At 54.0% G+C, this 13,737-nt stretch overlaps 7 protein-coding genes and 1 non-coding gene across 8 annotated transcripts; 5 read left to right on the forward strand and 3 right to left on the reverse strand.

Annotated features, from left to right (window-relative positions):
• Positions 1 to 61: 61 nt before the first annotated feature.
• On the forward strand, positions 62 to 1,295 carry BO66DRAFT_392986 (uncharacterized protein). Its single transcript, XM_025647651.1, has 2 exons — positions 62 to 499; positions 655 to 1,295. The coding sequence occupies exons 1-2, from the start codon at positions 382 to 384 to the stop codon at positions 942 to 944; spliced, it is 408 nt and encodes a 135-aa protein (XP_025502482.1). The 5' UTR covers positions 62 to 381; the 3' UTR covers positions 945 to 1,295.
• BO66DRAFT_123617 (uncharacterized protein) lies at positions 974 to 1,371 on the forward strand. The gene has a single exon (XM_025641931.1). The coding sequence runs from the start codon at positions 1,085 to 1,087 to the stop codon at positions 1,325 to 1,327; it is 243 nt and encodes an 80-aa protein (XP_025502483.1). The 5' UTR covers positions 974 to 1,084; the 3' UTR covers positions 1,328 to 1,371.
• BO66DRAFT_392987 (putative transcription initiation factor TFIID, 31kD subunit) lies at positions 1,206 to 2,325 on the reverse strand. The gene has a single exon (XM_025647652.1). It carries the CDS (start codon positions 2,279 to 2,281, stop codon positions 1,415 to 1,417), a length of 867 nt encoding a protein of 288 aa, XP_025502484.1. The 5' UTR covers positions 2,282 to 2,325; the 3' UTR covers positions 1,206 to 1,414.
• Positions 2,326 to 2,877: 552 nt separating this feature from the next.
• On the reverse strand, positions 2,878 to 6,009 carry BO66DRAFT_392988 (putative lipin Smp2). The gene is made up of 5 exons (XM_025647653.1): positions 5,519 to 6,009; positions 5,390 to 5,460; positions 5,037 to 5,337; positions 4,101 to 4,986; positions 2,878 to 4,050 (listed from the first exon to the last, which is right to left on the reverse strand). The coding sequence occupies exons 1-5, from the start codon at positions 5,625 to 5,627 to the stop codon at positions 3,120 to 3,122; spliced, it is 2,298 nt and encodes a 765-aa protein (XP_025502485.1). The 5' UTR covers positions 5,628 to 6,009; the 3' UTR covers positions 2,878 to 3,119.
• A 372-nt stretch (positions 6,010 to 6,381) lies between these two features.
• On the forward strand, positions 6,382 to 10,222 carry BO66DRAFT_392990 (Fibronectin type III domain protein). Its single transcript, XM_025647655.1, has 4 exons — positions 6,382 to 6,644; positions 6,706 to 6,899; positions 6,960 to 7,978; positions 8,034 to 10,222. The coding sequence occupies exons 1-4, from the start codon at positions 6,601 to 6,603 to the stop codon at positions 9,999 to 10,001; spliced, it is 3,225 nt and encodes a 1,074-aa protein (XP_025502486.1). The 5' UTR covers positions 6,382 to 6,600; the 3' UTR covers positions 10,002 to 10,222.
• Positions 10,223 to 10,419: 197 nt separating this feature from the next.
• On the forward strand, positions 10,420 to 11,874 carry BO66DRAFT_352712 (tRNA guanylyltransferase). The gene is made up of 8 exons (XM_025644786.1): positions 10,420 to 10,531; positions 10,590 to 10,679; positions 10,771 to 10,902; positions 10,962 to 11,006; positions 11,078 to 11,253; positions 11,306 to 11,394; positions 11,454 to 11,558; positions 11,612 to 11,874. Exons 1-8 carry the CDS (start codon positions 10,518 to 10,520, stop codon positions 11,837 to 11,839), a joined length of 879 nt encoding a protein of 292 aa, XP_025502487.1. The 5' UTR covers positions 10,420 to 10,517; the 3' UTR covers positions 11,840 to 11,874.
• Positions 11,875 to 11,960: 86 nt separating this feature from the next.
• Positions 11,961 to 13,144, reverse strand: BO66DRAFT_429832 (uncharacterized protein). The gene has a single exon (XM_025650484.1). It carries the CDS (start codon positions 12,878 to 12,880, stop codon positions 12,005 to 12,007), a length of 876 nt encoding a protein of 291 aa, XP_025502488.1. The 5' UTR covers positions 12,881 to 13,144; the 3' UTR covers positions 11,961 to 12,004.
• A 129-nt stretch (positions 13,145 to 13,273) lies between these two features.
• Positions 13,274 to 13,373, forward strand: BO66DRAFT_t206. The gene has a single exon. It is a non-coding gene; the product is annotated as a tRNA-Val (tRNA).
• The last annotated feature ends 364 nt before the right edge of the window (positions 13,374 to 13,737 follow it).

Genomic DNA, 13,737 nt, shown 5'->3' on the forward strand with positions numbered 1-13,737 from the left:
TGTTTTGGGATCAGTCCACCCGGTTTGAACTTTGTCCGCATCCAAGCTCCGAGCTGCGGTGGTCATTGATCGTTGAGACTTGGGATGTTGATCTTGTCGCGTGGCTAATTGACTCTTGGGATAAACTCTCCTTGCTTGGATTGAATACACAGCTGTTGGTGTACCTACATGAACCGGACGTCAACCACTTGACCACCTCACCACCGACAGACAGACAGACAGACACGGACAATCAACGCATTGATCGACCAACGCTACTACTACATCGTGCAACCCATTGGACTCCAACCACTCAGTCCGATCCCACACCCATCCTTTCTTCCTCTGGCTCACTCGCCTCACTTACGCCCTCAATTGCAAAGCTCAAAGACCTCCACCAAAATGACCACCCCAAAATACAACCTCCGCAACCCCCTCCCCCTCTCCGCCACCCAAGAAGCCGAAGTCAAACAAATATACTACAAGCGCGTACGAGGCCACTGCGCCCCCGAGATCAAGGGTACGAGCTTTTTCTGCTCCTACCACCTTCCGAATCCCCAATTGAACCACTCGCTCCCCCGTCCCCTTTATCAAGAATCCAAATCCCAGCAAAGCAATCCCCTCCTTTCCCCCAACAAAAATCTACAATGCTAATGTCATTTGATATGTGTACAGCCTTCGCCGAATGCGCCGTCAACCGCACGGTAACAGCCACCTGGGTGTGCCGGGAGCAGCGGCTGGCGATGAACTCGTGCATGCTGGCGCACGCCAAACCGGAGGAGGAGGACCGGGCGCGGGAGGAGTGGTTCGCGACGCACGAGGAGCGGCGGCGCGCCGAGCAGGCCAAGTTGGATGCCGTCGAGGAGCGGCGCGCGCAGGTCATCTCGATGATGCGGGCGGATGATGAGCGGCGGCGGCGGCAGGAGGAGGAGAAGCTGCGGCAGCAGCAGCAGCAGCAGAAGTAGGATGCGCCCGGGGTGTATATTCTTTCTTGATTTGTGTTAGATTGGGCGGGGTTTAGGATGAGCAGTGGATTGAGTTTTGGAGCTGGAGGTCAGTTCACACCATTGGAGCTGGACGGGGGCGGGAGTGGGGATGGGGATGCATGAGGATATGCGAAGTCTGGGGCTCTCTTCATGGGCGTTATGTTTTTCATTTGTTTATGCTGTACGATATGGCGTTTATGTTTCTTTATTTTTTTTTCTGTCTGGTCGTTGTATGCAGGTTACCTTTTAGAAAGCATATCTGTACATGTATAGTATGGACCAGAGAGTGGCTGAGGGTTCGAGGATTCAAAAGTGGCTGGGGAGCAGAAGCTGAAGTCGTGATGATTATAGATATGGTATAGAGCCTGACCTCTCTCCTCGTCGAAATTCGATAAACCTAGTCTCACGCCGAGCGCCAAAACACCATCCATATCCACCCAACCCCCAAACTAAACATCCGTCATATCCTTATCCCCGTCATCATCCTCCCCCATGGCCGTATCCTCCCCAAACACATCCTCCATCTTGCCATCCTCATCCTCATCCTCGCCATCCTCCTCTTTCTTCACCCCAGTAACCCCATTTTCCCTCGCACCGCCCGACGTCCCATCGCCCCCAAAATCCCCCGGCTGCTCCATCTCCACCTCCTCCTCCCCTTCACTCTCCCACTCCTCCCGCAAATTCCACCCGTTACCCGTCAAGCAGAACCGCTCTGGCGGCAACCGCAGCCCACCCATCAGCACACTGCCCTGGCTGCCCGCCACAACCTTCGAGTTGCCCTGCTGATCGAACCCGCGGCTCGCGCCCGGCAGCGCCACGCGGTTGCGCTCCGCCGCCACATCCATGAGGAATTCCTTGGGCAGGCCGGACTGGAACTGGTAGTGCAGCCGGGAGGCGATGCTCAGCCGCAGCGCCGGCAGGCTGACGCTGTTGACCTCGGGCGGGCCGCGCGCCGCCGCCCCCGTGTCCGTCGTCGCGCCCGCGTAGCCCTCCGTCGCCAGGTGGACCGCGTCCTGCAGCACGCTCGAGGTGTACCGGTAGGCGAAGTCGAGGAGTTGGAGCGGCACGCGCTCCTGGTAGGCCGTCACGCCCAGGCTGGCCAGGAGCATGTGGATGAGGCGGACATCGCGCGGGCGGCGCGACTTGCCGCTGTCTTTGAGGGAGGTGGAGGGGATTTGGGTCGGTTGGTTGGGGGGTGCTGGGGTCGTCGAGGGGGCGGGTGCTGTGGTTGCTGTTGTGTTGGGGTTGGCGGTGGTGGTAGTGGCGGGGTTATTTGTCGACGTCGACGTCGTCGTCGTGTTGTTCGTGGTGTTCATGTTGGAGGCCGCGTTGGGGGTCGATTGGTGGTGGTCGGCTGGAGGGGTGATCGGGTGGTTGGTTGTTGGTGCGCCGGGATTGGAAGGGTGCGAGGGTGAGGCCATGTCTGAGGGAGAAGGTGGAATGGAGGAGATGCACTGAAGTCGTGCGGAGTGCTTTGCTGGGCAGGCGCGCTGTTGTACTTGACGGAGTACTGTACGTAGGAGATAGGAGCGTGCGGAAGTGTCGCCTACCGCCTTGCGGTGGGTGTCTGAGGAGGTTGAGCTGGATGCGACGGGTAGTCAAGAGAGCGATGAGGAAAGAGTGAAGCAAGCGGCAATCAATGGACAATCTTAAACATTATCGTTTCGCGATCGATCAACGGCCCGTCAGAAATAAACTCCTGTCGTGGAGATTGAGGTGGATGGATGGATCATGGATGGATGAAGCAATTAATTGAATCTGGAAAGTGACTGGAGCGGGATTCTTCCCGCCACGCTAGTCCTGGTCCGGACATCGAAGTATACCTTGGCATCATCTCCGTGCCTCATCACCAGGCAAAAACACTAACTAAAGTGGTGGGGGCCTCTAAGTCCACATCTCTTTTGTCCTTATGTTCATAGAGCTATTACTCCGCAAGTGTATTGACATATAACTATAACTATGACTCTGACTAGACTAGACTATGCATCCTTGCAACGCCTCAATGCTGCTCTATAAACAAACACCCCCATGCAAGCTCTATCTATGCCATCACAGCTCGAAGCATCGGCGACAATCGTCCTCAGACGGGGTATCGAGCGTTTTTCACGCTAATCATTGCCCACCGATTCAACAACAACAACGCCCGACAACGCTTCAACGAGACGGTGACCTCGGGGGAGACCCTGGAGTGGCACTGACAGCTCTCCCTTCCTCCTCTTTGGGGACAATGTGGTGGTCATCCGCCATTTCAGATCCGTCCACAGAGTCTTGCGATATATAACTGGCGCCGAGGTCCTCCTCTTCAATCTCCTCCTCATCCAGAGCCTCGCTGCCATCGTCGCTGATCTCGCCGTCGTACTCCTCATCTTCCTCAAGTTCGTCTTCCTCGTCCAGCTCCTCTTCTTCCTCATCCTCTTCCTCTTCGTCCTCCTCTTCGTCCTCCTCTTCGTCTTCCTCCGGTTCCTCGTCTTCGGCTTCACTATCTGTACATGAGAACGCCTCGAGGTCTGGCGGGGGTTCACGCCAATACGTGAAATCGGTGTACTCCTCGCCACCAGCCTGAACCAGCAAACTGACAGGCGGGAAGAAGTGGTCAAGCAGCTCTCCCATTGAAACGTAACTGCTCTTGTATTTGTTTAAACTGAGAAGGTCCAACGATACCTCCGTATTCGAGTTGATTGTGAAAATCCGTGTAGAAGGGATATTCACCGAGCGGTAGCTTAGCGCGTCCGTCAGGCGATTGCCAAACCCGGCGTAGAATGGGTTCTCCTTGCCATTGAACAAGTTCAGGATGTCTCGCAAGCACGCCATCTTGAAGACTTCGGGCTTCCGAAGGTAGATCTCCCGTCGAAGTGCTGCCATGGTCCGGTCCGGACTCATGATAACTGGACCCTTTGGGAGTCGGTAGCCATCCTGGCACACTCCATATAAATAGGCTCGCGTAGTGTCGGCCTGGCCGACGGATCGACTAGTAAGGTACATGATGTTGTAGCCGTTATTCACGATGTCTGTGTACAACTTGGCGACTCCAGCATGTGTCCAGTCTCGTCCGATCATGTTCAGCACATGACCCAAAGCATCAGACCTATGACGTTTAGTGGGAATAAAACCGATGGCACGAGGTTTTATACTCACTTAGTAATAGTCCCGTCAATGTCCGAGATCACAATCGGCGTGTTGCCATTCCACAGATACATGTTTGCGGTGCAGGTTGCTCGATTCACACTGAACGACATGTTGTTGGGTCCAGGTTTCAGTTTCAAAGCCTTGAGCTGGTCGCTGGTCAAACGTAAAGTCTTTGCGTAGTTACGTGTGGGTTCCAAGGCAAGGGAATCTTGACTAGGCGACTGTGGCGGCGTAGGAAAGCCAGGTTGCACGTCTGATTGCGTCCGGTAGTGACGGGCCGTCACTGCCTTGTCATGGATGGACGGATCGCTATCGCTATGGTACCCCGGGTCAGAGATGGCATTTTCACTCATTGCCGACCCCGGTCGCATTGTGTTGAACGTAGCCCGGCGATCGGCAGCCTCTTTGGCCTCCTCGCTGCTGTAGATCCATAGGTTACCGTGCTCATCTGCCCCGATAAGGGCTCCGATGTCGTAATTGCCCTCCAATTCTTCGGCGAGAATCTTCCGGGCAATGACCTCCGCCCGCAGCGCATCTTCCTCGCTGCTTTTGTAGCCCGTCATATCTAGCATCAAGTCTCCAGTCTCCGTTACGCGAGATGGGATGTTCGACCCGGACAGCTTCTTCGACAGCGATTCGGCTCGAGACATCACTTCCTCGAGCGACAACGGCGGAGGGCTGCGGGATCGTCCATCCGGAGTGGTTTCATCGCCTAAGACATTCACAGCATACGGCTGGTTCGTCACCCCAATACTGTTGGATCGATTCTTCGTCAAAAGCACGCTATCGGTGGCCATCCGGTCGATCTTGGCAGGCCCCTCGCTGAAGGAGCCGTGGCGGGACCGGCCCAAAGTTGAATCGTTATCCGGTGATCGCGAAAGAGGTGTAATGGTACCTGTGAGGCCATCAGTCGTTGTTCAAGTCCAAGTCCCTTCCTCAACGTACCCAGGTCGCTGGATGCCCGCATCCCCCTGGACAATATGGGGAGTTCAGCCGATGACTTCCCATCGGCTCGGTTTTCAGTAGGCGACGGAGATCGATCGAGGTCTAAATACTCCGGCTCTGACAAGGAAGAGGAAATGTTCTCTTCGCTGCGCATCTTAGGACTGCTGGTAGGCGAAACTAAGGGTGACGTCTGCAGCGAGGCGGGAATCTCGGCAGTCGTTTCGAACACGAAAAAAGCCTCCCCGCCCTCACCCAGCTTCATCGCATAGTCCTGTTTGACGCCATTCACGGAGAATTCCACCTAATAACATCTTAGCCATGATAGTTGGACAGTGGATGCGGGCTGGCGGTACCTTTTTCTCGTACGGGCGGAGGAGTGAGAACTTGCCGAATCGAACATGGAATGGAGAACAAGCCAACGTTCCTGCGGCAATTTGCGATTAATAATTTATGCGATGCACCGAAGAGCAGGACGAACAAACCATCCTCTTGCTCGATCACAATGACATCAATTGCCCCGCTGAGGGTGGCTGGGTTGATGGAGTTCCAGGTCTTCGAGACGGAACCGCTGATGCTGCGGACGTATTGCATCCTGCAGGCTCAACAGGGGGGGGTGTCCCTGGAGAAGGTTGAGTATATCCGAGAGAAAGCGATTGAGAAGAGAGATCTTTTTCAAAATCTCACCACGCAGGTGGGAGTAGGAGAGGGGTTGGAGGAGGATGAGGAGGTGGTCAGAGGCCGGGGGTGCAGGAATTGCCGCCTACTCGTACATACGTACGTCCCATGTGACAATGCCCGATAGACATGCCCCGAGGCGGGGAGACAATACGTAGTAAAGAAGTAATGATAACGAGAGACGATAGTCACTCGCGCAACACTCGACTAAAACAATGAGAACAAGAATAACCAAGCGAGTGATACCTGTATAACCAGGTAGACAAGCAAAGAACGTATGAGGTTTTTTTTAGAAAAGTTAGAATGGAGAGTAAAGGGAAAAGAAGTAGAAGAACCGTCCGTCAGTTCCGCGCAGGCAATTGTTGGGAGAGGCTCAACCGCCCAACCGGTCGGCGTCATGTGCTTTTCAGCCCTTTCCTTGCCAGCAGCCAGCAGACTCAAGATCCATCCATCCAACATTCCTCGGCTTGAAACGGGCGCTAGTCCCGCTTTGGACGCCTAGACCAGTCGCACAGGATCTGCACGCTGACTCAGCTGGATCTGAAGCCGCCAGCGGCAGCCTTAAGGGTACAGAGGGTACAGTCATGTGACTGAAGCTCCCCACTGGGTCGGCAGCCTCCGCGGAGCATCGGATTAATTCCCCAAAGTCTCTCTCTCTCTCTCTCTCTCTCGCTATCTTTGCTTCAATCCTGTCCGTCATCGCAGGACCTCTATTCGACCTTCCATCCTCCACGGCCCCCTCGCACTCCCAAACGTGCACGAGGTCGCTGCCACCCCTCACTTCCTGTCTCTTCCTCCATGGGTCGTGGACGCTGGGATGTATGAGCCATTGCATCTCTCTTTCGACGCCTATCCCAGCGTGGTTCCCCGAGTCAGGGTTCGAGGCGTTATGGCTCTCTTCCTGGCTGTCACAATTCTCTGGGCCCTGATCTGGTGAGTAGCCCGTCAGAGAGTTTTGCAGATGATGTCTCGGTTGGACTAATCTTGTCTCAAGGCTGCTCTACCGTGCGTGGCAGGTCTGTCAGACGCCCAACGAAGTTCTTGTGGAGAAGCTGGGACTCGACATTCCGCCACCCCCGGAAGTTACTCTAGAGGAGATTACAGCGCGTGAGATCCGGATAGCCTGGAAACAACCGGAGTTCCACAACTCGATCCACAAGCACATCATTCAGCTAAATGGTGTCAAAGGTAGCTCTCGTCTAGAGATCATCGTCCCTTCTTTCTCTGGTGCGGCTAACATTCTGTCAGTGGGCGAATCGAAACGAGCGGAGACTGCTGTCGAAATTCTAAACTTAGTCCCTGGAAGTATTTACCATATTTGTGTGCTCTCAGTCAGCGCCGCCAATTTTCAGACACCCAGCGCAATCATTCATGTGCGCACGAAATCTCTACCTCTCTCCCAGTCGCAGCAGAATGCGCCGGTCGGAAACCCTACCATCCGGGCCTCGATTCCCCGATCGACTGCAGGCCTGGCCGCTCCCGCGGCGCCTGTGATGGCGCGTGAGCATAGCGGAGGACAACTTCAGGCGAAGCGATCCACGGCTGGGCGGAAACCATCCCCTGCAGCTAGCACAACCGACATCGCTCACTCCAGTGCCGAAGATTTGCACAAAAGTACCGCCAATGACGATCATGATGAAACACTGGAGCAGCTTGCCGATCGATTGAAATCCCTGCAGCAGGAAAATGAAACCGTGGAAAAGCAGACCGCTGACGAAGAAGAGGAGCACATCGCTTTAATGAAAGAACTGGAAAAGCAGCGTGATGAGCTGAAGAAGCGAGTGAAGGAGAAGGATGAAGCCAGCGGCGACTTGAAGAAACATGTCTACAAGTTGGAAAGCGTCAACCGCACTGTGCAAAGTGAAAAGGCTAAGCGTGAAAGACTCCTGCAGCAGAAAGAGTCCGAGCGAAAGAAACGAAAGGCCGACATCATTCGGTGGCAGGAACAGGTTGAAAGCATGGCCCGTGAAGCTGCTGAGTCAAGAGAGGAGAAGGCTCGAGTTGAAGAGGAAGCAAAACAGCGTGCAGATGAGATTCGAGAGAAGATCGGTAAGGAGCAGTCGGAGATGAAGGTCATCGATGATGAGATCCAGGACAAGGGCGGCCGTGTCAAGAAACTTGAGGATGAAAGGAAGACTCTCCAGGAGGCCGACAGTGAGGACGGAAAGGAGTTGGACAGAATTGATAATGAACGAGCACGGCAATGGGATGTCAAACTGAGCAACCTTCATGCTCGCTATGCCACTCTAGTCAGCCTTCATGCACAGGTTAGTTTGCTCGAAGCCACCATTCTCCTACCACGCACACTGACCGTCTCTCAAGGCGCAGCAACAGTATCAAGAGGCCCAGGAACGCTTGAAATGGCTCACAACCCAGCGAAGCGGCAGCACAGGACCCTTTACTCTTCCAGCTCTCGATTTGGACCTCTCGAATACCGCAACCATCCGTCCCCGTCGGCATCGCAGTTCGCTTACCAGCAATGTCTCTTCGCCCATGAACTATACGTCCCTAGAGCCAACATTCTCCAGCAGCCTTGGCTACAATCCTCCCGTTACCAGCTCACCTACTTTTGGACCAACCTCCGCTTTTTTCAACATCACGAACGGAATGACTCTACCGAGCTTGACTAGTCAATCTGACTCCCTGCATGGCTATCCAGCAGATCAGATATCTCTCGGTGCCCCTCAAATGAGCCCTCGCGCAGACGCCTTACTACCTTCGGATCTTCTTGGCGACGAGGAGTCGCCTGAGCTTCCTCGTCCGGTTATTCGATCTCGTTTTCCCAACCTTGAGCAACCGGGCACCCAGCTCGAATTTCCCCACGGCCCGCCGTCGCCAGATTCACCCAACAACAGTCGTCCAGGAAGCCTCTTCGCCAGCCCTCATGAGAGCCAACCTCATTCTATCGACGTCGAGCCTCAACCCACGAATCTAGGGGAAGCAGGCGAAGCGCCAAAGAGTGCCTCGCGGCGACTGTCTGGCCTCTTTGGCTTCCATCGTCCTCGCGGTAAAACTCTTGCCGATGAACCGCCTTTGCTGGGCAGTCTGAAACCAGGGCAGAGTCAGTCATTCCCCCGTAATGTGGATGAAATGGATCCCATTGGTGCTAGACGTCGTCGGCTGAGCTATACAGGCAATTGGGCCAATCCAATGTCATTGTTCCCTCGAAGCAATACAGCCGGTGCCACAACTGACAGCTCGTCGGATCACCATCCATCTCGTCGCACTGCGTTCTCGAGCATCTTCTCTCCCAGTAGATTTGGCTTTGGCAGTGGTAGCAGCTTGCTCAAGTCCGGCGAGAATGCAGATCTCAGCACGGGATACAACCAATTCAGCCCCCGGCATGATCCCATCGATCCCGCTACAATTCTCGGGAAAGTGCGACGAGAATCATTGTCTCCGAGGCCGTCTTCGACCTTCTCGTTTGACAATCACCTTCCCCATCCTTCGACAGATAATAGGCACTTTGGCTGGCCGTCAGCTGAGAAGCCTGGCCACCGTAGCCCCTTGGGATTTGATTGGGCATCCCCCTCAACCTGGTCAAGGGTTCAATCCCGCCGGCCATCGATTCAGTACGGATCTTCTGGTCACCTGCCTCTAAGTCTAACCGGTGAGCCCGATTTTCTCCAGGACTCGGCTTTCGAGCGACAAGGACGCCCCTTGCAGGCTCCTATTGGCACCCGACCATCGTCTTCACATCGACCGGTTACTCCAAAGCTGAATCCTGCAGCGCCTTCGTTCAAGGCCATCTTTTCTTCCGGGAAGAAATCCGATAGGAGTAAGGAGAAAGACAAGGGCAAGGACCGGGAGTTAGAGGCACCGTTTGATTTTCCTATGGACGAGGGCTCTCCCTCGGAGTCGCGGGCTTCCCGGGATTCACGTTCTCTGTCTGCCCTCACCGGCGATTCGTATGAATCACTGGAGCGAATGCTTTCCGGGGGTTCGCTGGACAATGCCAGCTCGAAGGAGTCATTTATCCGCAAGATCACCCGTAAAGGGAGCTCGAGTAAATTCAGTTCATGGAAGGATCGGTCTGGTCTTTTTTCCAAGCGGGGTGACACCGCGCAGGGAGATATTGATGAGGATGCCCACGGTGAAGGGCTACTTGCCAAGAGCATTGACAGCACTGTCTCGAGCGCACCCTCTGCGGATAGATCAACGCGCAGCAGCTTGGGTTTCTTCAGTCGGATGTCGAGGAAGTCGGCTGCTAGCGAGACGAGCGAGCGTCCTAGCGAACAGGCTAGCGAGGCAGACGAAGATTCCGAGGAGGAGGATCATCATCATTCTTGATCATACTGCAACCCCATACTGCGTCGTGCAGCATTCATTCTCTCACTTTTTCTATCCATAGATCAAGAGTCAGTCAGTCACTTGTCATTTACTTCTTTCGACCTTTCCTAGCGCTGTAAGCTTCAGGGTTGGTGGTCATCACTTTTCAGTCTTTTCAGTCTTTCCTAGGCATATTTGGATTGCACATAATAATTTACCTAAAGGCATTCATTCATTGATTATATTAAGACACTATTCCTGATACAAAGGTAGCGATAGATAAATGAGCTCAGTATGTGTCAAGCCACTTCAACGCTTTTTCCAAAGTGGCATTCGATATGTGTAATGTGCTGTTGTATTCAGGGTTGCCGTTGCGCGGATAAAAAAAGAGGAACCGCAAGCCTCCCCCACCACTCAAATCTTCATCCCACCTTCAATTCCACCCTCGGCGGCTGCATCCTCATCATACATAGCCTTTCCCTATGAATATCTTATACCTGCTTCCGTAGCCCTAACATACTCTCACATAGCGTCAATATGGCAAATTCCAAGTACCACCCCCCCCAAAATCTCACCCTGACATCTCTTCCGCGCTAAAGCCTTTCACAGATACGAGTATGTCAAGTTATTCGAACAACCCGATGTGTTGCTCCCCAACACATGGATTGTCGTTCGAATTGACGGTCGAGGATTCCATAAGTCCGTTTACTTGTTTACCTATCTCTAAGCTCATTACCTTCGTGGTAATGTGCAACGACCACCCCCGATCCAGTCTCTGACCCCATTCCAGACTCTCCGATCGCTACGGCTTCGTCAAGCCCAACGACCGTCGGGCTCTAGATCTGATGAATGCCGCCGCCGTGGAGGTCATGAAGGAGCTTCCCGATCTCTGTCTCGCCTACGGTGTCAGCGACGAGTATAGGTACATTGCACCTCTACCTGCCGCCGAAGCATGGGGTTGTACTAACCCCCTTCTTCTAGTTTCGCATTCCACCCCAGCTGCCTATTATTCGAGCGGCGAAGCGCGTGAGTTGCACCATTCCATTCCGTCTTCTGCAGGCAGTAGTAAGGCTCATCATCTATTGTTGGATGACTAGCAAACTGGTCACGACCATCGTGTCGACCTTCACAGCATACTACATCTATCTTTGGGGTACATATTTTCCCGATACGCCGCTGCAGCCTGCGGCTCTTCCTTCTTTCGATGGGCGGGCGGTCATGTATCCTAGCTCGAGGATCTTGAGAGATTACATGAGCTGGAGACAGGTGGATTGTGAGCGCAACCCCTCATGTTTGGTCTGGCAGAGTATTAATGAGTGAGTCAGGTCATATCAACAACCTGTATAATACGACTTTCTGGACCATGGTCCTGCAGGGTGGTATGAGCAACACGGATGCGGAGCAGGAGCTGAAGGTAAGCCCGGTCTCTCGTGGGATGGTTGGTGGCGAGGTTGATGCTTACGGGCATGGCAGGGCACTGTCTCGTCGGATAAGAACGAGATCTTGTTCAAGCGGTTTGGGATCAACTACAACAACGAGGAAGAGATCTTTAAGAAGGGCAGTGTGATCTATCGCCAGGTACGTTTCGGTTTCTGTTGTGAATCAAAGTCTTCGGCTAAGTGTCCGCGCAGTATCAACTCGAGGACGCACAGTCCAAATCAGGGACGAGCAATGCAGAGGAAGAGGAGGATATGCCAAGCGCTCCGGCTTCGCGATCTCAGCAGGATAAGATCCGCAAATTGCGTCGGAAAGCGCAGGTGGTCGTCGACCATGTGGATATCATCAAGGATGAATTCTGGCAGCGTCGGCCATGGATCCTGTCGGGCAGGCCGGGGAAATTGCCTACGGAGGCACAATAGGCTGGATTATATTTGATAGAGTCAGAAACAATGCGTTGAAAGATGTATGTCAAAGCCAAAAAAAAAAAAAAAAAAAAAAAAATTACGAATCCAAGAACCAAGCAACAAGCCATGGGTATCTGTAAGAAGTCTAATCTAGGTATCTATCCCACCTTCCGGGAGGGTTCATTCCGCCGCTTGGGACTTTTTCGACTTTTTCGGTGCCTCATCTGTCGAGGCCTCCTCTCGCGTCTTCCTCTTCTTGCTCTCTTTTGGTGTCTTCTTCTCCTCCTTGTTCTTCTTGTCCTTGCGGTCCTTCTTCTCCTTGGTCTTCTTCACTTTCACACCAACCTCCGGCTCATCCGTCTGCTCCTGTTTTTGCTCCGTCATCGGCGGCGTCGAATAATCCTCATACTGGGGCCGCGGCGCATCCTCCTCGCCCTCCTTCCGCCGCTTCAACAGCTTCGCGGCAGCCTTCTTCTCGCGTCTGAGCTTCCGATCCGCTCTGCGCGCCTCCCTCTCCTCCTTTCGCTTCTTCTTCTCCTCCCGCTTCACGCGTCTCTCCTCCTTGCGCTTCTTCCGCTCCTCTTTCCGGGCCTTTCTCTCCTCTCTCGTCTCTTTCTTTTTCCCCTTGCGCTTCTTCCCATTTTTGTCGTCGTCGTCGTCGTCGTCATCACCCTCATCGTCCCCTTCCCTCTTCCTCTTCCCGTTGGCCCCCTCCCCATCATCATTGTGTTTGTCCCCCAGAGTCCCCGCAACGACCTCCCCGCGCACGAAGAAACGGTACAGCTCGCTCGTCAGCGCGTTGGGCGTACGCGCGTCCGCGGGGGTCCGCCGCTCCTCGCCGACCCCCTTCAGCGCATCCTCGAACCCGCGCAGCCACCACTGGTTCGTGGGGTCCTTGGTGGTTTTGTTGCCCACGCCCGAGTTGCCCTTCCGGCGGGCGACTAGGATGGGCCGTGTCAGCCCCAGGCCCGAGGTGGCGCCCGGGCGGGCGTTGGGGTTCAGCGGGTTGCCGGGGCCAGACCAGCCCAGTTTGAGGAGGATGGCTTGTGCGTCCATTTCTTGTGGTGTGCTGTGGTGGTGTGTTGTGGTGGTGGTGGTGGAGAGGTGGTGGTATTCAAGCGGGCATCTCTGGCGTCCGACGGACGGGTCGAGGGATTTGTTCGTGGGTGATTCGGGGCGTGGGGTTGGGGATGGTTTGGTTGTAATCGAATCACTCAGTAAAGTGAAAACTCGTCTGGGCTGTTGATTGTGGTGCGCGGGGTTCTGAGATAGAAAAGAAGAGAGAGTGATGGGAAGGAACCCAACGAAGATGAGATGCTGAGACGGAGGGAGAATGTGAAGTTGCGAAAAATTATTTGCATTCCGCGCGGATAAGGCCGAATGATAAGGCTGGCGATTTTGGCAAATGTACTATCTATGTTGTAACAAGGCGGGCATTTTCAACAGGCGAGTCGCGTGGTCTAATGGTTATGATTTCTCGTTCACATCGCAAGAAGTGTTAGCTAGCTTGGCGCCGAGAAGGTTCCCGGTTCGATCCCGGGCGCGACTATCTTTTTTTTCTTTTCTTTTTTGGGTGCTTGGTTCGTTTCCTGTGCTGGTAGAGGTGAACTCGATTTATGAGTGTTTATATATTATTGTGTTGTTTATCCTTTGTGAAGCACGTACGTGATTATGACGGCGATGAGTTCACCCCTTGAAGTTGTGTGGTCGTCATGATCCGGTTGTTGGGTCAGGTGATATATATACTTCCCACGGTGCGGAAGAACTGTACGATCCCCTTATGTCCCTCAGTCGTGTTTGACTACCGACTCGCCTTTAGTTGTATACATGCTCAGGTCTCGCGATGGCATTCTATACCTGTATAAAATGGTATCTAGCTATCACTGGAGTCATTTGCGGGGATCGCTCTCATT

The sequence above is a fragment of the Aspergillus aculeatinus genome (genome assembly GCF_003184765.1).
Source record: "Aspergillus aculeatinus CBS 121060 unplaced genomic scaffold BO66scaffold_33, whole genome shotgun sequence".
Lineage (NCBI taxonomy): Eukaryota > Fungi > Ascomycota > Eurotiomycetes > Eurotiales > Aspergillaceae > Aspergillus > Aspergillus aculeatinus.